Source organism: Nasonia vitripennis, chromosome 3 (genome assembly GCF_009193385.2).
Source record: "Nasonia vitripennis strain AsymCx chromosome 3, Nvit_psr_1.1, whole genome shotgun sequence".
Classification (NCBI taxonomy): Eukaryota; Metazoa; Arthropoda; class Insecta; order Hymenoptera; family Pteromalidae; genus Nasonia; species Nasonia vitripennis.
This window is the reverse complement of record NC_045759.1, coordinates 5938821-5961180: the sequence shown is the minus strand read 5'-3', so window position 1 is coordinate 5961180 and position 22360 is coordinate 5938821. Positions and strand designations below refer to the sequence as shown.

General features: G+C 42.4%; 2 protein-coding genes and 1 long non-coding RNA gene across 12 annotated transcripts in view; 2 read left to right on the top strand and 1 right to left on the bottom strand.

Annotated features, from left to right (window-relative positions):
- Positions 1–823: 823 nt before the first annotated feature.
- Positions 824–2364, top strand: LOC103317432. The gene is made up of 5 exons (XR_004227166.2): positions 824–1203; positions 1269–1336; positions 1413–1581; positions 1646–1906; positions 1976–2364. It is a non-coding gene; the product is annotated as an uncharacterized LOC103317432 (long non-coding RNA).
- A 159-nt stretch (positions 2365–2523) lies between these two features.
- On the bottom strand, positions 2524–3517 carry LOC100123590. Its single transcript, XM_031926927.2, has 4 exons — positions 3227–3517; positions 3042–3162; positions 2890–2970; positions 2524–2817 (listed from the first exon to the last, which is right to left on the bottom strand). Exons 1-4 carry the CDS (start codon positions 3371–3373, stop codon positions 2582–2584), a joined length of 585 nt encoding a protein of 194 aa, XP_031782787.1. The 5' UTR covers positions 3374–3517; the 3' UTR covers positions 2524–2581.
- A 902-nt stretch (positions 3518–4419) lies between these two features.
- Positions 4420–22360, top strand: part of LOC100123596 (inositol 1,4,5-trisphosphate receptor) — a 34075-nt gene continuing 16134 nt past the window's right edge. For 7 of the 10 annotated variants that reach the window (XM_008215511.4, XM_031926930.2, XM_016983588.3 and 4 more), the window contains exons 1-9: positions 4420–4854; positions 10581–10770; positions 18352–18422; positions 18656–18771; positions 18869–18955; positions 20472–20833; positions 20899–21031; positions 21561–21914; positions 22005–22331. In XM_008215511.4, coding sequence (XP_008213733.1) covers positions 10673–10770; positions 18352–18422; positions 18656–18771; positions 18869–18955; positions 20472–20833; positions 20899–21031; positions 21561–21914; positions 22005–22331 — 1548 coding nt within the window. In that variant the 5' untranslated portion in view covers positions 4420–4854; positions 10581–10672. The remainder of the gene's footprint in view (positions 4855–10580; positions 10771–18351; positions 18423–18655; positions 18772–18868; positions 18956–20471; positions 20834–20898; positions 21032–21560; positions 21915–22004; positions 22332–22360) is intronic. The other 3 variants (XM_031926933.2, XM_016983590.3, XM_031926932.2) reach the window with 1 other exon arrangement.

Sequence of the window (22360 nt, the reverse complement as noted above, 5' to 3'; positions counted from 1 at the left end):
GATACTCAATCATTATATTTTGTTTTTCGAATTATTAAATTTTACACACCTGTGAATCTAACATGGTTTATTGAAAAATCCACTTCTACCGGTTGTTTTGTTGAATTGTAGTCTATCCCAGGTTTGTTGATGTTAAAATAATAATATTCAGGATCATTTTTAGCAAGTATCTCTTCGTTGTCATTGAAATTAGCATTGATTTTTACTCCGTAAATGTTGAAGAGTTTGTAATTTTTGTTTATAACTTTGATGTTTCCTTGCGGTTCACAAACTGTAATGTTAGCAAATATATATAAGAGTTACGTGTATCCAACTTTACATATAAATAATCGCATAATGTTAGAAAAGTGACTTACACATAAAATTTTCAACTCTTGATGACACTAATGTTAATTTCATTGATTTTGATTGGAATTTTGTGGTGGTTCGTGTACGATCACAACTCCCTACCATATACAATACTTACTGTAGATTATTATTAGGACTTGGGTTGGCAAAGTTCTCGACAAATTTGTTTAGGACAGGCAATTTTGTTGCTTTGAAAAAAGTTATGAGCGACGACGATTATTAAAATGACCATTTTCAGAAAATATATTTTTTTTATGATACACGACAACATGAACTTATGATAATTATTGACTTTCCATTGTCGCTGCACTCTTTTTTTTCCGTCTTATTGCATTGAGCGTTCAACGAAAAATTCACGAAAAATGTCGATTTTTTACGGTATACTACTGCCTCTTTGTTTTTACGATATTTTCGTATTGGCAGGCGAAAGATATAGGTAAGATTTATTAGCAAAGTTCAATTATTTTACTCAATACGTTTCGAGTAAATAAATTTTTAAAGATTTTTTAACAAAATTCATCGTTAAAATACAGTATGCAAATTTGACGAAAACATCATGGTTCAATTGAGTAATGATAAGACACTGTTACTCCATAATCCAGCAGTCAAGTTTGAATATGACAACAACGTTAAAAAATATACGAATAGGACTACGACCTCCGTCAAAAACGCATTTTTCATGGGTACAAAAAATCGCCTTAGCGCATCATATTTAAGTACACGTCGTACATGAACAAAATGATAAATTCACGAATTTTGATTCAAGCTTTGACGAAACAACAAGAGAATCAGCCTTTCACGAAAACAATGGCCAAATTCTCAGCTATAAAAGAATTTCGCGCTGCTAGCGATATGGTCAGTTAATTATAATCACTAATTTCTCATACATTTATCGTAATATTGCTTATAAAATTTTACAGGATTCTCACGGCCTGATTGACGAGCGGCAATACTGTAGTGTCACTTTGATGCAGGAGCCAAGTATCAGGTACCAATTGCGAAAAAATAATCTCAAATCTGCAATTCGAGTGAGGAAAAGGCGTGAATTTACATACTTAGAATAGTTTACAGAGTCGGGGTGCGGAATAAAGTAGACGCTGAAATGAGAAAAGCTCTGGTGCCCTGTCTATAGTACGAGCTGTGTGTGAGTCTAGCGATTCGATCGATGGAAAGGGTGTCGTTCAAAAGATGAAGTATAGGAGAGATTCTGCAATAGCTAGAAAGAAATTACAAGTAAGTTCCATTGAACGAAGTGTGTTCGTAATTTATCATAAATAAATAATACTCTTTTTTTTAGGATTCTGTAAATTCCTTAAAGGGATTTATAGATTTATACACCGTGTTCGGAGGATTTTTTTTTGTAAGCTTCCACATAATTAGTATCTGATAAATTAAAAGCGCCAATGCAATATTTATCCATAAAAATTGGAGCTTTCTTCAGTGATACTGCAAAGGCCGACAGGCTGGAGGACACTCGGTTGATAGAAAAAAACGACAAGGTGGAAGTCGATGTCGTATACCGTTTACGGGACATCAACATCAACTTCTTATTCAATATGTAAATAGACCCCTTTATTCAGTTTTCAAAATACCATTCAGAAGTTTCATGCTTCTCTTTCATCCGCAGCTGAGCGACAGGAATTTGGATCCGCCTGTCAATATCGAACGTGAACGTGACGAGAGTGACACTTAATGCCAAATTAAGCTTCGATTATACGACCTGCCAAGCCAATCTGGAGTCCGCTTACACGTGGAACATGGGCGGCTTCGATTACAAGATCGCAAAGGCTCTTTGGTTCTACGAAAAGGCGTTTACAGGTGCACAATGGAACGCGGTCGACACTTCGCTAAAGGAGAATATGGCCAGCGTTATCAAGACCAGAAATTCAAAAAGTTCAAGTGAAGAGAGAAGGTGACATGAATGAATAGCGTTTTTATAAAATCGGTACACTTATAATCAATCGAGAATCTCAATAAAAAATATCTTTACTGATGGCTAGAAGCCATAAAAATATTTTTAAAAGTATTTTACTTGTACTCTCCGAAAACCACGTAAATTATGCTCACGGCTTGACCGACTTCGAGTTTTAACTCGAGATTTAACCCGTTATGAAGCTTGTGAAGCATATCTCCGATCCGACATCCTTGCGCTTTTTCAACGGCAAAATGAAATAGTTATACTTAACATCTTTTCTTTTTATTAAGAATAAAATACAAGTTATTTTTATATTCATTATCGTTCGTAGCCCATGCCGATATCTATCGCCGATTCGTCATCTCCGAAGCTTGGAATATTTAAAGAGTTTTCGTCATCGATCATCGACTCGACAATTGGCATGAAGTTATTGACAGGTTCGCCATTAAACGACACTACTGGATTATAACTGTCTCCGATGGAATCCGAAGAAACTAGTGATGATTCTCTACTATCTAATATGTCTTCAAGTTTCTCTTTTTTGTCATTAGTCTCTATAAGAGAAAAAAATCATTCAATATTGCTATAATTATAGATACAGTTAACGTTAATTATTGCGAAATTACCTTGTAATTGCCGTAACAAGCTCTCTATTTTATCCGAGCATTCCTGATTGGATTCGATCAGTCTAGTGATATTTTCGCAAACTAGGAACGCATATAAAAAATTTAAAATGAATTTTTGCCGTTTATCTTTTATACCGCGCGTTACGCAATACCTTTATAATTGACATTCGCGGAGCAGGAATCTATTCGACATAATCTTGTCAATTGCGGCAATGCGATGAATGCGCTCATGAACACACACGTCATTAGTAAGGCCAGTACCAGTAGACGCATCTGCAAGTATTTTTATTTGAAAATATGTCAATTAAGTGAATTATGATTTAAAATATTTTCTCACAGCCTTAATCTTGCTATTGGTTCCCTCGTCGAAGTAAATCCCAGCAGATTTGATCTTCTCGGTCTTACCGTCGCCTCCCGATACGGCGATTTCAGCGTCTTGCTGCAGCGGAGCTTTTGCCGCTAAATTGAAACCCAACCGGCCCATTAATGTTGGCGTCTTGAACGATGGACTGGAACTGAACGAGGCAGCTCGAAGCTCTGCGTCTTGAAAATGACCAACAATACACACGTCGTTGCATCGTGTAGGTAAAGTGCCGGCGTTATTGAACTCAAGTAGTCCAATTGGTAGTTAATTTTCCTATGCGGAGATACAGATCTTTACTGCGTGTGAATTTCGATCAGAGTAAACTTAACAAAGAGAATTTCGAATTGTTGGCAAACTCTCCATTATATACCGCTGATTTTCAATTCCCTTTTTAAACTTATATTATTCGAATAATGTAATCGTATATGGTAAAACGAAGTGTTTAGTTTACGATTTCTGTCACATATGTATATTTGAAGAGCCAATTGACATAAAAAGTTCAACTATTATTATTCTAGCGATCAATTGTCCTTTTGTAAGTACTGTCAATTCTGCATCAATAAGCGCTCAATAAAGCCGACAAGAGTCTGTATACCAAGGTGGCATATTGGAATCAGCTGCGCACTTTTTTAATATACAAATGAACAAACCTATGTTTATAAATTTATTTAAATAACTTTTACTAAGTAAACGTAGCTATACAAGGTTTCGAACGTTCATCATCGCAGTTTCAACGAATTTATATGTATATATATATGTATATATATATATTAACAATTACATCGACTGGTTCAGCGTACCGATGAACAATGAATTTAGTTCAAATTTTACAATCACGATCAAGCGATTTCCTATCGATCGCATGCAAATAGCCCATCCTCGCCGTTCCACTCAATCAGCGCAACAAGAATATCCAGAAAAAAACAACCTAAAGTACCATTGAAATACAATAATAAAAAAAGCAGAAACCGTCCACGTGCGCATCAACGATCGACAATCCGCCTCCCACGCTTACCGACAGTTCCAGCGTCGTTCTCCAGTTCTCGATCGGTACATAACGCACTCCTCCTCTCTCACGGACACATCAGTATCACTCCTACTTCGAAAAAAAAAAAAAAAACGGCGCTGCTGCCTCGCCGTCCAGGCGGCGCGTAGACTCGCGCGGCAGTCTCGTCGCGGCCGCTGGGCTCCGCTGTTCACCTCCGGCGCGTGTGATATATTCCGTAAACCTTATAAGCGAGACGACCCGGACACACTTTCCGTCACTGCTGCAGGGTTTCCAACGATAGTATAATACACAAAATACTCGTGTGCGCGTCTGTATATTGTATACTGCACACGCAGCATCGGTGAATACTGATAGTGCAGTGAGTGATCGCGAGTGTTTATTGTATACGTTGATGGAAGTATCATCGTGTATACTTGCTTATGTAGGATATATACCTGTGCAGCGCGTATAGGTATACATATCTACCTACCTGCAAGACTGAATCAGTATAGTGTACAGGGCGCTGGAGACGCGCCGCCGAGGAGAAAAGCATAGTATCAGCATCAAAGACGAGGGGAAAACTTTCGGGAGCAACAGGCCGTCGTCTCCGGAGGTATACACACACGTTATAAACAACGAGTTGCGAAGCGTTTATAAGCTGTGTGGGTACCGGACTCGATGCTCGGCGGAGGAAAAAAGCAGCCGAGAGTGAGTGAGAGAGAGAGAGAGAGAGGCGGAGAGACACACACATGCAGGCGCGACGTTGCCTCCTCTCCTCCTCTCTTCGTGCTTATACTCCACTGACACACTAGTCGTGACTTTTCGAGGTTAACAATTCCACACGCGCCGCGCCGCCGGATATGTCTCTCTCTCTCTTGCGAGTTTAATGACTTTGATGATCGCGCTCGCGCGCGCGACCAGAGCGTTGATCTTCGGGTGGAGCGTTTTTTCTTCCCCGTCGACTCGTTCGCGAATTTCCGCGAATCCATGTTTTCGGTTATCCGAGCAAATATACTTATACCCACTTCTGGAGCAACAGCTGACTTAACTCAGCGATAATAGTATTCGAGATCGTCGTTTAAACTCTCCGTATATCAAACGCGAGCGAAAAAACAAAACGCCCACGTAAGCAATCGGGACGCTGAGTAGCGTTATACTGTGCGAGTATTTGTTTCGCTGTGTATGGATGTAAATAAACAAGATATAATGCGAGCTCGGGGAACGTGATGGAATTTCGAAAGAGAGACGCTCCGGAAATAGACGCACGCGGTTTTTTTGTCGTCGTTTAAGAGTTCAACTTTATTAGCCGAGTGTAAAATATCGGCGTGATATTCCTCGTGGATTGCATAACCCTCGATGTGGGCACGTGCACGACGATATGCGGCTTTTTTTCGAACTTCAATCGCTTTATTATTTTTTCCTTTCGATAATATAGACGTCGATACCGAAAGTAAACAAGTGCGCGGAACGAGGAGGCGAGCGATTCCGGAAATTTTTCTGTTAAAGATGCCTGTATAATCTTATTTTAATCCAGAAGTCAAAACTCATATACTACAGCACGAGATGGATCTATAGGGACACACACGCCGCGTGTGAAAAATCTACGGCTGAAAATACTCCCTTTTTTTTTTAAATACCCGACAAAGCGAGAAAAAGTCACGTTATTTTCGCGCTAATTCGTTGTCAGCGTCGTTGTCGTCATCGCAGCAGCCGCTGGTTAATTTTTATCTCCTCTTTTTTTTCCCCCGTCCTCCTCGTTTTTCTTGGCACAGCAGACGACGTTCTTCTACCGTAGGTGTCTCTCCGAGAAAAAGCCGATCGCGATTCGCTTATTTTCATTCATGAAGGTCGCTGACTATATACGAATGCCTGTGTGTGTGTGTGTTTTTTTTATATCGGAAAAATCGCTCTCTATCCGGTTTACGTCTGTGTACGTACGCTTTCGAGCTGAGGAATACCGATAAGAGCCAACGTTTTTTCATTCGATCGTCGAAAAATTTGAATGTAGTCGATTTTTAACCTCGAGTCTCCGAACTCGAAGGGGAAAGGAGACGGTACGCTAGAAAAGCCGTTGGCAGACGGTGGGGAACTTATTTTTAAATTTCGTCGAACGCCCTGAGAAAATGATTGACGTATGGAATTGAAATATCACGTGCCGACTCTAGTTTCTGTAACTCTCTGCGCGCTCTTTTGTTCCACGAGCTCTGGCGTTATGTTATATATAGTTTCGAAAACGATTTCTCTGCTCTCTCGGTGCGATAGTGGAGTTATCATCGCTTAAAAGTTGCAAATTATCGTTGGGAGGAGCGATAATTACATGGCCGTAATTTTTTTCCGTTATTAAAACACAGATTTAATTGTACATTTTTGATGCTCCGAGCCCTAGGCTGACAAGGGAACTGAGAGAAAAGCTTATCTGCTTTTTTCACATGAATTTTCCTATTCATCACACAAGTTTCCGCTGTAATTTATACGCGCACGCGGTTTTTATCTATTATAAATAATTTTAACGCACCGATAAACAGAATTATTATGCGCCCTCATTATCATATCTTGACCGAGCTTTGTGTTCCGAAACCACATGAGTTTTTTTTCTCCGCATCATAAAATACCAGGAGAGCCGTGTGTTGGGTACACATCTTCTAAGCGTTTTTCACGCACGTATAATCTCGAGCGGATGAAATTAATATAGGTATGAAATAAATTGAGCATCGGATGCTCTTTTTACTCCGACACGTCGTCGTCGTCTTCGAGCTCTCAAAGAGCCAGAGAGATTACGCGGATTAACGAAGAGCCGCATAGAGAAAATGTGCCTCTTTGGCCTGTGGATCGATAGAAGAAAAGTGGCCCCCGGGCGCGGAAAGTGTTGTATGCATTATTGTTTGCGACGCGACGGAAATTCTCTTTAAATCCAGTCGGTATTTATGATCGAGAGAAATATAGATAAATCGGAAGTGGTGCTCAGAGGCATCTGCATATATTTTTTATAAATGATAAAAATTGTCGAAAGGAATAAATTTCACCGCGATTTATCTGCGACTCAAATAAGTTTTGTACATTTCTGTCGGTCAGTTCTAAATAGCGGACATATATGCGTTTCGATGTGAAAATAGAACCGAGATAACATCTTTGAAAGTGATAATCGAGTTGTTTAACGAACTCATAATAGGAGTAGCATAGCAAGTAATTGTGTATAGGCGCTAACGTGGCGAGCTTTTGTATTCCGTAACGGATGAGCGAGATACAAAACGTGCACTGCCTAGTATACAATTTTTTTAAATTTAAATTGTCGACCTATTGCTCTCTGTTTATTAAAGACCCTTTACAAAACTTTACAATTGCGTCAAAGTAGCGTATAAAAAATTTACAAAATAATTGTTACGATTGCATTTGGGTCATGCAAAGTTTCATATTTGAAAGAGTCAAAGAAGTAATAATAATAATAATAATAAGACTTTTACAAACTCTTTAAAAGCCTGCTAATGATTCAGTTAGTCAGCTTTGAAAGTAAAGTTTGAGCTCAACAACTTTTTCATTAGATTTAGCACAAAGCCTCTTAGAGGAGAAATTGAAAATCTTTTAAAACCCTACATGCAGCACATCTTTCTACTTAATTTGCTTCTAAGTATCTTAATGACGCGTTCGACATACACTTAAAGATTAAGAAATTTTTTCAATCTCTCTATACAACTAATGATAGTTTTCTTTAGATAAGGCATTTACGTCGATAGGATATTGTTTTCGATATTTATGCTGCTTCTGCTCTCCAAAGTCGCTGGTCAAAACAAAAAAGTCGCTGTTTCAAGCACTTTCAATCGACTTATCAAGTTTAATACAAGATATCCATCACTGACGTCTTGTTCACTTATTCGATAGCGCGTTACGCTGTACAAGTGATAACTGATTTTGGAATTTTTTTTCCATAACTTTTATCTTCTATATGCACAACGTTTAAAAGCGTGGACATGCCATTTTTCGTCGACAAAGCCGTGTACAGCTAGAAAATTGGAATGCGGCTAACGCAGTGCAGAGTCGTAGTTTTGAGAACTGACCCAATTGCCTTGTGTTAATACACTACTCCGAGGTTTTGCTGGAGGCGAAGTACCTTGCGAAACTTGCACAAAAATGTCGGAATATTTTACGGAGTTTGAAGTCAGCGCGGAATAAGTGACGCGAATTCGTGCTAATTGTAAATTTATCAGACTGTCGCAACCAGCAGTGAAGGTACGCGCTTTGGTATCGAGATTTCTCGTGCAAAGTTTACAGGTGGAACTGTTTACCTGAAACAGTTCAAAATGAAATTTTCGAACAGGATGTGAGCTTTTATTTCGAAATTCAAATAATTCGTTTTTCACAAACGATAATATACAAACCGTTATATTCGTATCGTATTGCAATCAACAACGAGCGTCTGGCGACAGGTGCGCTCGCACACCGTTTCATTGAAACTCACCGAGCCTCGACGGCTGTACACCGTATACCTGTATACACCAAGCGGTGCGCCGAGAATACAACAAGCCAAACGCACTCGGAGTATCATATTTTCGCCGGTTCAGAAGCGATCTTGAAAAGCTTTTATACAGACCGCTCTTTTAAGTCGAAAGACTATATTGCTCGCAACTCTGTACGTCTGCGAAATTCGCGCACGTGGCGTTGATATAGATACGAGTATTTGAACATTCGATATAGTCGTGCGCAGATGTTCCTATTTGCGATGCTCATTCAGTATTATAGCTGGAGTTTGTTCGATTGATTGTACTTCTCGTGGTATTTAGCTCCATTCGGAGAATTTATTGGACCGTAGTGTGAGCTTGCAAGCTCCGCGTTTGCGCGAGTCTGTCGGGCGGACTGTAATGGGATTTCGAATTAGGTCAATCAAAAGTTCTTTTTGCTTCCTATTCATGATTATCATACCGTGAGTAGGGGCATTGCTCGCTGATGGAATTCTTTGACTCCGGTTGGAAGGACTGAGCTACATTTTTGAATAGAAATCGCGGCGGTATTTTTGAAATTATCGAGTTTCATATCTAGCAGCTTACAAATGGTCGCGAAGCAGTAAGAAAAAATCATTCTCTGTTGTGTTTATCGTGTGGCAAAGGCGTGAGAAGTCGGTTCCAAAACGATTCATTGACGGAGAAAATTTATACGAAACATTTTGGGGTTGGACAACTTAACACTCCATTAAACGATCGAAGATGAGAGTGGGAAAGAGGCGTTTCGTCACTAGCTATTAACGGAACATTTATCTCACTCATCATCAGCTGGTTCAATCCCCTCACTCCAAATATTTCTCGGACTGAATAATATCGTGTCTTCCAAAAATTTGCAGCTTTTAATTTTCCTTCGTTCCTTCTCTGCTGTCCACGTATAAACCCAAGGAATAAAATGCCACACGACACTTCGACCTAAAAATAAAAAAAAAAACCAATAGACCAAGTATTTTTATTGCGCATTTTCTCCTGCACGACTCGACGCACACATGAAACCGAATATATCACGACGGGTATTATTATACCGCAGCGAAACGAGGAAAACTCACGTATCCACGTGTGTGTGTGTGTATAAGAAAACGACGCTCCATGCGCGAAACATTACACGTCCGTGGAAAATCTGATATAATGTATCCGAGAGTCGTCGTCACCGCGGCATTTTCACGCTTCGCAAAGTCCGCAAGCTTTAATCGAGCTGCGCGAAACTCAATTTCGGGATTCTTCGCGCGTTGTTTGAATTCCCGCGAGTAATTGGAGTTGTTGGCATTTGTTGCGTATCTACACAGGTGGACACGTCGCATAGAGCATTATGAGCTTTGTTGTGCGCGGTTCATTCAACCGCTTTTATTTGACGTAAGAGAGTTAAAGCTGTGGGCTTAATAAAATGTAATGCGTCAGCTTATGACGTGGATTGCGTTATGCAGTTGTGTGTGATGAGTGACGTTTTTTAAATTTTATTCGCGATTCCGTTGGTAATCAATAGTTTTAGCGTTATTATAACGATGATAAATTCTAAAAATTAATCACGCTCCCAAATCACACACGGCAATTGGCGACTGTCAAAGCAAATCGTGCCAAAAAACAGTTTTTCCTCTTGGGCCGTTACAAAAAGCCAGCGTACAATCAATTAATCCACTCACGCACACGAGCAGCAATCAAAACACAAAAATCCTCGCGGCAATTTCGAAATCCTCTATTTCTGATGCGCTTCGCGAATTTCCTCCTCTTTTCGGGTCCAGTACAAGCGCAGCAACGAATTCGCGCACATCTGATACTAATACTTGATACCTTATAATAAAATGGCTTATCTTACAACAAAAATCCATCTGCCGGCTCTTTTTCGTTCCAGAGCGAGGCGGATGTTGGCAGTCATGACTACCACCGATCCACGTTGACTTCGAGGAGCCGTTTCTGCTGACCGGAGGCCCGCCGACCTTCAAGATGGGTGAGATCCTGGGCTCGGCGAGCTTCCTCCACCTCGGCGATATCGTCAGCCTCTACGCTGAGGGAAATGCCTCCGGCTTTCTCTCGACGCTCGGGTGAGTTTACTTTTTTTTTTATACTGCCTTTTTTCGAAAGCTCGCGTTACAACAATGGGGTACTCTTTATTTGGAAGAGGTGTGTGTCTATAGAGAGTCTCTTTCTGTGTATCAGGCCGACCTATATTCCGCGAGCTTTTTCTTGGAATTTCAGCGCGTTTCTCGTTTCAAGGTCTTTGTTGATAGAGAGAATGAGGGATTTTTTTAAATTAAAATTTTAGTGTTTTTCTTCTCCGTTCGAGGGGCATCCGGGGAGAGATGAATCTAAATCACGTGTCGTTGCATGCGCTGTGAACATTTGCGCGCGCGTTTGTTTTATTTATATTGATTGTATAATGTAGAGCAACGGGTGTAGTGGTAAACAGTTCAATAAAAATCAATTGGTCATTGCGTGCGATATAGGGTCATACACGTCAGATTCGGAATTGACATCGATTCAGTATGCATAATTTACAATTATTTATTGCTAGAACATTCATTTAGAGTATGTGACAGTTTTGTTGTTTCAATTGAGATACAGTAGTCTACTTATTTAATCCCATTATACGTCTGAGATAAGATCCTCGACGCATGTATGAAGAAGTGCACTTACAAGTGATAAGAAATCTGTCTCACGTTTATTATGGTAGGCTTGCGGGGGCGTTTGACGATGTATCAGAACAAAGCAGTTTTGGACTGGCTCTTATCCTACCGCTTAATCCCTCTGCGTTTCTGACTAACGACGGTAGGTGGCGCATAGGTATTTTCTCGTTTCCCTCATCGTTATCCGCGAACTTAATGCTTAATATATCGGTATGTCACCAATGCCAAAACTGCCTTTAGTCGGGCCTGCTTGAACCGCTTATGCTGTCATTATTGTCAACATGTGATTGCATTTCTTTCGACGAAACGAAACAACGATGCAAAATCATCCTCTTAACTAAACCACTCGTATACTTTGATTTTGGTACAAAATACAGGTGTGCGAATGCATGCAAAAATTCTCGCACAAGCAGCACTATACATTGGATCCCAGACTCATCCTACTTATCTCGCTTTATTAGCGCGATAACGAGAGAGTAGCGCGGCCTTTCGCATAAAAATAGGCCGTCGCTCGAACAGAAATTATAGATCTCCTTCTCTCTCTCTCTCTCATAGTACCTTGAGCTCCGCTATTCCTGCTGCCTCCGTACGTCGTGTATATATATATAGATAAATCGCGGAACTGTGTATACAGGTATACATCGGACGCGCTGTTATCTTTGGATCGCACGTGTTATCCAGATATTCGAACGGACGATTGAAGGTTCAGGGATACGTGCACGGGATTAGCCGGGTTATTCGAGCGGATGACGATTTCGGGGAATGGGACTAGATATGTGCGATATTTTTGCATCAGTGTATTAATGCGAACTTTGACAGTAGTCGAATCGTCAAATATACATCTTTTTGCACAATCGCGGTCGAAAGCATACCGAAAACAAACGTCATGCCTATTCACACAAATTTTCCTTTAATGAGTCGGTCTTTCATCCACTGTCCTCTTTTCACATCGCAGTCCTATACTCTCTTTTATCTCTTAAAAGCTTTAAAGAATTCTCCCGTCGACAGACTCGCTTTTTTTCGAACTAAATCTATTTCGAGCGGTAGCTCTCGCTCTCTGTGCGTCCTATATGCTCCCGCGCATTTAGCCGCCCTTTTATTTACTTCGCTATCTCGACGCGCTGCGTTTACTTTATTTTCGTGTTATTTCGAGGAAGACGCTTTCTCTCTCTTTCTCTCATTGCTTCGTTCAAAGTTCAAGGGCTTGATTAGATTACGTTCCTGCGCTGACTTCTCGTTATCGAACCAATGCGCGCGGAGAGATAAAAGAGGACAGAGGAAAGTCGGGTATATGGTGTTTTTTTTTTCTATGAGTCGTGCTTTGAATTTATAAATAATATAATCAATAGGACTACCGCGTCGGTAGAGCTTTATCTATAATAATCCGAGAGTTTGCTCGTTGAATATGCCAATGGCATCTCCCCCTGCGTGTGTCCATGATGATCGAATCGTAAAAAATTAAATTTCCAATATACCCATTCGTCAATCGAAAGGAGCAAATTTTTCTCTCATTCGCGGCAGGAAAATCCGCGCGTTTGACATCGATTGCGCAAAGACAGAAGATAGAAAGAGAGAGACGAGGCGCAAAATCGAAGAGCTCCATGATTGACGTGGAAGAGAGCTTAACGAGCTGCAGGGACACGTCGTCGCGCGACTCGACTCTGGAGTGTACACACACACACACACACACACACATACACACACTGCTTGGGACGCAATATGTGCGATGCTGCTCTGATAGAAACTTTTTGTCGAGTTTTTTTTGCACAGGCTCATGGGTCGATGAGGTTTTGTCTATAGAATGTATTTGTAGAGTTGGATTTTTGGGATAGAAATGAAAGTTGTGATGAAGCAGCTGTTGCGCTGTGGCGCAGTTATGTACAACACTATACACTAGCTGTTATAATTAAATTTAGAGCTTTTGAAGAAAAAATTTTATTATTTCACTTACAACCGTCAGCATATTGTATACAAAAGTAATAAATAAAAAGACCACTCAACACCCCAATCATTCCAAATCACTCACTTATCCCTCCCATTACAGACTATAATGCAGCAATAAAAACCAACACTTCCGCGCTAATCGCCTAAGCTCACGCGAAGAGCGAGCCTCTATGCGTCCATTTTCCTTATTTCCCCTCATTAAACAAAGCACCAACGCGTGAAATCGTCGATCTTGATACGAGGTGCCAGACAGACATATCACACGCTATATTCCACAAAAGAAGCACGAGACACACGAACGCCGATCAAAACTGTCCACGTGTGTACACCTGACGTTCGCGAGCGCGAGTAACGGTGGCAATTGAATCTCGACGTCGACGTTCCCGCGATTTTATCTCTGCACAGCGCGGACGTCCGCCTAATTGCCACTTGCTGAGAGTCGAGTGTCTAATTGCTGTCAATTTGGTTGTGTAGCGAGAGCTTTTCTGAAGAATTGTTCGTTACTGTGCGAAGGTGTGAAGAGATTTTTTATGCGTATAATTTGAATGACGAAGCTTTATTAGCAAAAACACACATTTCTGATTAATTTCGATTTATTCGAGCAAATACGCTCTGAGATTGCGAAATCATATTCATACACATCCTTATTAATTGCACACTTGACCTACATAAAGAGACCCACGCGTCGACTGTGCTTAGCGCGACAAAGTATAATGAATATTGATGTTATTTTAGTTTCTTCAACGGTTATTAAAAGCCAGTTTACACTCGCGAATTCGCGCCACTCGTCGGCTGTCATTATTTTCGACTACATCCAAATTCTCCGACTAGAAATCTCCACACACATCCGCTTCCTAGTCGTCTACGTATACCACCTCAAAATAGAATCTATACACTTGCGAATTCTCGACGCGATAGAATAATTAGACGGAGCTTGTAAATTAAAAATATATCGCGTGTAAAACAATGAAGAAATTAAAAGCGAGTATAATAATTGTGAATATTTCAGATCGACCTGCATATCGCCTACAGTACATCAACGATAGTCTTTACTCACTTTCATCGGTCTCTTGAGTCTTTTAGTTTGCTCTAGTTATTCGCCCCAGCGGCGACTAGCTTATAGTCGTCAATTTTAGACGTTGTGAAAGAATCCGGCCGAGATATATAAAAGCGATTGTTTGTTTTCGCTCATGTCACGTTTCAATGAACCGACGTAAATTTTCATTGACCAATACTCGGCGACACTACGTCGCTGTATGCAATAGCGCACAGTCGCATGGAAGGAATTCTCAGCTTCTTCTACAACAATAATATTTCGAAACATCAGCCCCTTATAAGCGGCGATCAATTTTACAGAGAAAAAATAGCGAAGAAAAAAATAATCGAGCAGCCTCGATACGACGGGGCGAAAATTGATAAATCTAAAGATAGGTCAAAGCTAGCGCTGCTGCTGCATATAGCTATAGACGTCGTCGGTTTGCGGCCAATAAAAGCCGAGTCGTCGCACGCACGCCGGTCAATCTCAACGGTGGTGCGGCGCGCTACTCGCTCGAATTGCCGACTTCCTTCCGCCCTACTTCCGGCGAGAGAGGCGCACATATCTGGAAATGCCAGGTGCTAGAGAGCTGGCCCTTCTTCTGCGGCGCTTGAAAATTCAATTTTCGTTCTCTGAGCGAAGTCGGGACGTGCGGAGGGTTTTTGATTCTCTTCGGACAGCTCTTCTTTTGATCTACTTTATGCGCAAGCTTGTGAGAGAGAGAGAGAGAGAGAGAGAGAGAAATAGAGACAAACGGCTTTCGATTGTTTTATAGAATTCACAGAGCTTATTTACTTTCTTACGCGTCTTTTGAGCGAGAATAAAATAGTACTATTTCTCTGCGTTCGCAAAGTCACACATAATCATTATACCCGCTTATTCGCACATGTATATATATATATAGAGACACAAAGCTCTCTCTCTCTCTCTCTCTCTCGCGAGAGAGGCAGCAGAAATATAACGGCGCGCATAAGTATCGGCTTTTTCACGGCTCTGGGACGACGCGCCGCCTTTATTTATCGTTCCTGAACTTGCGCCACACACACACACGCGACTAGCTGTACGCTAAGTAGCTATATTTATTATATAAAGCGAAGAGACGCGCCGGAGAGCAACACCTTCGGTCTAATGCAGTGTGGTTGCTTTGCGGCTTACAGGGCTATGTACAAGCAAACGTATCTATGGCTCTATAGTGATTTAGGACGTTGCAGGTGTTTCTCCAAGCAGAACCGAGTTGCCGTTTTTCACGGATGCCTGACGCGGCTTTACGACGAAAAGCTGTTTGAAATTCCGCGCTTGGAAATGTATAAAAGAATACTTATGTGTGTGATGGATGGTTAGAGATTTACGAAAATATGTAGAGCATTTGTCACGAGAGACTGGAAATTCGTAAACATCGATTAGCCAACGGCTGATCGTTGTGTACAAATTGATTCGGCGAAACCTCTCGCGTGAAGCTTTTCCAATCAAGCGGCACGCATTTCGAGGTTTTCGTTACAAGCGCAATTAGATACTATTTCTTCACGAATATATGCACACCTTGAAACGCTCTTATCTCGAACGCATGATTTTTTGAAATCCGTCTAACAATACTATACGTACGTACAAGAAAATATAAACGACCTTAAACGCGTTTTCCCTCCGGCAGGTTTTAAAATTTTAAGGTTTCGAGCTTTCCCTCTCCGACATCGCTGTACACACGTAACCTAAAAACAGCGCGCGCCGAAAGAAGCTTTTTAAAAGTTGAGCTTGACAAAAGCTGCAAGCTCCGACGCACACGTGCGCCCGTCGAAACAATTGTATTTTATATTCAGCTGCATGCATACTCAGCTCGCGAAAGCGTCGTTCAACGGTCGTTGAATCCCCGGGAAAAAAATGTTTTCAAAACACCGAGCTTGCGGCCCTCTCTCTCTCTCTCTCTCTCTCGAAATAAATCCAACGGCTCTTCCGAAAATATCCTCCATTCAATATGCCCGGCTTTATATGAATCGTTAAAAATGCGCAAAAATTTTCGCTCTATACGCACCGCGCGTCATCAGCGGCTGATCTCGGCGCGCAAGCTAACTCGCGCTTTTCCACAGAAGTCTTTTACGAGAAAGCACGGAAAGCTTACTTGGCCCAGAACAAACAAAACCTTGAACCCCGAATTGAATTCGCGGCTGCACATCGTTCGTTTGAATAATATACAAGAAGAAAAGCTCGACAGAAGGAAAGAGAGCTTTAGGGGAGCATCAGGTGGGGATATACTCTCGGAAGAGTCGCATCGCAAAACTATATGCGACGACGCGCGCTGTATCGACCCGTAGTTCGTCTGCAGGTGTGTACGTGTACGTAGTCTGTCAGTATGTAATGGAGCTTTCCTCTGCGGTCTAGGTATCGGGCCGTTGACTTTAGTTTTCTTTTCTTCGGCGCGACGGGGGAGTTGTCGAGACGGTAGCTTTTTGGGATATTAAATACGTGGATGGAGTGATATAACGACGGGGGTGTGTAATCGCTCTGCGGTGATTATACGAAAGCTTATTTTTCTCGAAATTGAGCTTGCGGTGGCTTTGACCGCGGAAGGGTTGAGAAAGTTGCAGTTTCTCTTGTGCGGTACGCGCACAATGAATTTATAGCTCTTTGGAACAATTTATTCCGGAACCGCTTCGTTGAATTCTAAAGTGACGCTGAGCGAATTTTAAAGTGACATGGTGGGGCAAAGAGCTGTTTAATCAATTGTTTATAAATCTAGATTAGGAAAGAGTGTTCTCGGGCTTTTAGGTGTGCGCAGTATGACTTTTACATCGCAGGAATCGAGTTACGGTATGCGCATTAGTATGCTGCTAACAAGTTCGAGCATGATGAGAATTTTCGAGTTCACTTTGAACTCGCTGATGCAAACTGCTCTTTATTGCTTCCTCGAAGACGAAGTATTTTGAAGTGCGTGGAAACGTGCCAGCATTTATTCCTGCCGCATTTATTAAACAATGTTTTATAGCGATACCTCTTTTTCAGTATATTTTTTGTCAAATTGAAAGTCGATATTTGGTTTTGATCGAGATCGTTGCAAGATTATAGTTAAGGTCGTTAAACTCGCATAGTGTATATGAAATATATATATATAGAAATACGGTATGCACTGTAGAATCGCTATGCGGTCAATGTACAGACTGAATTGAGCGATTCTTAAAATAGCCTCTCGTAAAAAAGGTTCCGGCTATAAGAAAAAAATTAGATGCTATGGCCTAGAATTTATGCACGTGTATACGTGCACTAATCGCTCTCTCTCTCTCTCTCTCTCACTCTCTTGCGCAATCTGCTTATGTAATAAAACTAAAGCTCATTACCTTACCACCTTATTTCCAAGGGACAAAAGCGTTTAGACTTATGATTCTTTTAAAAAATTTTCAAAAAGACAGTACACAACGATCAGCCATCTATAAATCTCTCGAAAACCTAGTGACCCAATAACTCTCCCCTCCTTTCTCAACTTCCTCGCCAAACAAACGTTAATCCCATTAAACAGGCACCTCGCCACACACACGTGGTCGGCCTTTATCCAGCAAAGCGTCACACAGACAGAGACTCGGAAGTGCGCCAAGATCGCCGCAGCAGCAGTAGCCACACCACCCCGAAAATGCAGTGAGAGACACAGGCGCGCCTCTGCCTAATTATTGATCGAGCCGAACAGCTGTGTCTGCGTGAAAACGAGCGGAGGTATATTCGCGAGAGAAACCCGCGGGGATGCAATTTACTTGACTCGTCCCTCTCTATGAACGTATATGTAGGTCTACTAGAACGACGATGGGCTCTTCATTGATATAGATGGGAGAGGAGGGAAATATATACCTGAGGGAGTTGGCGGAGAGATTTTGGCTCGGATTGGAATTGAAGAGCTGCGGGGGTGGATATATTGTCGGCAGACGCTGCTGATCGTCGACGGATTGTGGGATTTCATTTTGTATATTCTTCACGCGTATGGGAGATTTTTTCTGGTTTGATTGAATATCGATTATATTATTATTCCTTTTTGTTTTCAGATTGGTCGATGATCGCTGCGTCGTGTGTCCGGAGGCTGGCGACTTGAGCAACCCTCCAAAGAAGTTCCGAGGTATGCACACTAGTTTACAAATTCTGATTAAAAAAAAAAACAAACAAAAAACTAAACACGCGCTCCTTAAATACCAAAACCTCAGATATCGCTATCCCGGAAGCTAAAAAATCAACCATCGCAGCCTCTCTCTCTCATTCCCCGATAACCGCAGCATGCCTCTGGCTGTCTGCCTAACTTGCCCGACTCCGCAGCACGTATACATTTCGTTCTCTTTTTGCCCTCTGTCGCAGATTGCCTGTTCAAAATATGTCCTATGAACCGGTACTCGGCCCAGAAGCAGTTCTGGAAGGCCGCGAAGCAAAGCGCCACCTCCACCACAGACGCTGTACTGCTCAAGAGGCTACACGTGAGTGCAGTCTTTTACATTTATCTATGAATACATGTATATCATTATCGATTATCGGCTCCATTTTATTTATTATATCTCTCTTTTCCGTTATCAGCATGCCGCCGAGATCGAGAAGAAGCAGAACGACACGGAGAACAAGAAGCTGCTGGGAACCGTCGTGTCTTACGGGAACGTCGTGCAGGTGAGTGCAATTCAACGCGTTCGATTCGTTTTATCCGGTGAAACGAGCATCGCTGTAGGTATTATCGGCGTCGTAATCTCGAAGACTCGTTAGAGGCGAGAATTCTTCCACGAGGAGCTTTCGTATAATGTGTATGTATAGGTGCCTCCTCGGAGTCGGTCTCGTTCGAGAGAGGCGAAGTCGAATAATTGAGCCGCGCGATCTCGCCTTGATTACCGCCCACGATGAGACACTTCCTGCGCGACTTGGGGATTGACAGCGAGGGAGCGATGACGGGAACGGATAGATAGATAGTCTCTGACGGAGCTGCTTTTACGATACTTTTACTGAAATGAGAGATTAATGGCATTCGCGGATTTCAATTTTTACAGCTTTTCTTATCAACAAATATCGAGACACGCGCAAGCACAGCGAAACAGAACTTATCAAACTAAATAACCCCAACTTGCTTTTCAATTAGTACTGCAGCAGCAGCCGAACTCGAAAACTGCCCTACAGCTGGCGTAATTACGAAGAGCGAGAGAGCTCGAGGCGCTAACGATCCAGGATTCAATGAATAGAGCCGACTCTCTCGCCCGCGTTCTACGGACTGTTCGAATAGCCCGCGATACACACTGCGCTAAACATGTGTATGTCATACCTATGTATTGAAGAAAGACGCGAAGTCTTCTTTCTCTCTATCTCTTCGCGGTTCGAGGCGACAAGACACAAAATCGAATTCCTTCATGCTAATTTCTTCGCGGCGCAGAAATTCTCGCTCTCGATGTTACGCCTCGTGACGTATTAATTCATTGGCTTACCATACCTGCAGCTGCCAGCTCGCAAGCGCGTTAAGTTTCTTCTAAACTCCAGCTCTACGCCCTATACTGCAGTGAGGTTAAATATGCAGTCGCTGCACCTAAGCCACAAGTGCCTTCCCACGGCTCACCGTTTGTTCTTTATTACTTATTTCGGTGCATCGGTGAAATTCGAGAGCGAAGCCAAAAAAGTCGATGCTAATTTGTAATGAGGTAACGTCGTAAATAAAACAGAAGAGTATATTCGACGCGATAGAGTGTATCGCTATGACGAGATGAATCATGCATGTATTTTTCGAACGGACTCTCTGTCGGCTGTACAATTGTAAAAATAGAGGCGCCAGACACGCGTGCGTTAATATAAATTAGATCGAATGTGGGTCACGATGTTTTTATACACACGCAGGCGTCTCATTTTTTCATTCTGTCGTTATGTACATCAATCTCGCAAAAAATAATGTACGCCGCGTACGGCTTTCCATTTTCACATACAAGAGCCGTATTTGCAAACACTTAGGCCAAGTGCACATGGCAGCCCTGGCCTTTGTTCTCTCCAAACAGCCACTTATGCACTCGGCCCCGTTGGCACTTTCTCAACTCTCGGCCGCCGCGCGTTCTTCCTCCCGAGCGATTAACTATAAACTGTATAGAACACGATGTTTCCCAGTACTTAAAAGCTCAGAGTTAAGTCCAACGATCATTACTATTCTTTTTCACAGCTGCTGCATCTCAAGTCGAACAAGTTCCTCACGGTGAACAAGCGGCTGCCGGCTCTGCTGGAGAAGAACGCGATGAGGGTGTACCTGGACGCGAACGGAAACGAGGGAAGCTGGCTGTACATAATGCCGTTCTACAAGCTGAGAAGCGACGGTGACAGTGTCGTCGTCGGGGACAAGGTGATCCTCGAGCCGGTTAACGCTGGGAGACAGGGACTGCACGTGGCCGCCAATTACGAGCTCAACGATAATCCTGGATGCAAGGAGGTCAACGTCGCCAGTGCGGCTACTTCCTGGAAGGTTACTCTGTTCATGGAGCACAGGGAGAACCAGGAGGAGATACTCAAGGGCGGGGATGTCGTCAGGTTGGTTTTCGATTGTAGAGAATCGAGCGTTTTGTAAGAGGCTAATTCTGTTCTTGGATCTCTAGATTATTTCACGCCGAGCAGGAGAAGTTCTTGACAATGGACGAGTACAAGAAGAAGCAGCACGTTTTTCTGAGAACGACGGGCAGGACGAGCGCGACCGCCGCAACGAGCAGCAAAGCACTGTGGGAAGTTGAGGTAATTTTATACGCTTTTATCGCATTGTGCTCGCGGAGAGTTATGAGTGTGCGGTGATACGTTAATAACGCCGTCTTCGAGAGATCTAATCTGCAAACAATCTCTTATGCGCTTGTCTGACTAGTCAAGGAGATTACTACTTGATGATTTATTTTGCGTTTATATCTTTCAAGTGTAGGTGATTGATAGTGGTGATTGCTGACTTGTGGTCGATAATTGTATACTTTTTTAAAAAAAATTTTAGGCATCAAAACGTTATTGTGCTTTTATGGACGTCCATTTAACGTCGCGCCAATCACACCCGGTAATCCATCGATCGAGCTGCTTTCGCTTTCGCGCTCCGATTCGAGCTCCAATTGCTCATTTCTAACACTGAATTTGTCAATACTCGTCGTTTGTCTGACTAAGTACCCGCGAACGTAAACAGTGGAATTCAATTAACGGTTCAAGCGAATCCAAGCTTTATAGTCATTAAACTGCAGAGAATCGAGTCGATATTTCGTTCATACGATAAAATGTATGATTACAGGTAGTGCAGCACGACCCATGTCGCGGAGGAGCAGGTCACTGGAATTCTCTCTTTAGGTTTAAGCATTTAGCGACGGGCCAGTACTTAGCAGCCGAGATCGATACGGACGAGCCGGTCGAGACCATAAAGGGCGGCAAACGGGAACCACCGGGTGCCGTCTACCGGCTGGTCTCGGTTCCGCACAGCAACGAAATTAGCTCGCTGTTCGAACTCGACCCGACGACGTTAACTCGCGGCGACAGCTTAGTACCGCAATCTTCCTTCGTAAGGCTGCATCACATTTGCACAAACACGTGGGTTCACTCGACCAGCGTGCCTATCGATAAAGACGACGAGAAGCCTGTCATGTCAAAGGTAAACATTGCTGCTCATCACTAGAGAAACGAAATTGGATGGAAGCAGAATCTTCAAAGATCATTTTTTACCGTTCATTTATTATTTAAGGTCGGATGCGCGATCAGTAAAGAGGATAAGGAAGCGTTCGCCCTACGCTCGGTTTCGCCGGTCGAGGTACGTGACTTGGATTTCGCGAACGACGCCTGCAAAGTTCTGGAATCGATCAGCAGTAAGCTCGAGAAGGGCACGATATCGCACAACGAGAGGCGCGCCGTCACCAGTCTCCTGCAGGACATAGTTTACTTCATAGCTGGTCTTGAAAACGAGCAGAATAAGTCCGAGGCGCTCGAGCTCATCGTCACCAATCCCGTGAGAGACCGACAGAAGTTACTTCGAGAGCAGTACATACTCGGACAACTGTTCAAGATACTACAGGCGAGTTGATTTGTGGTCAATTTGATAAG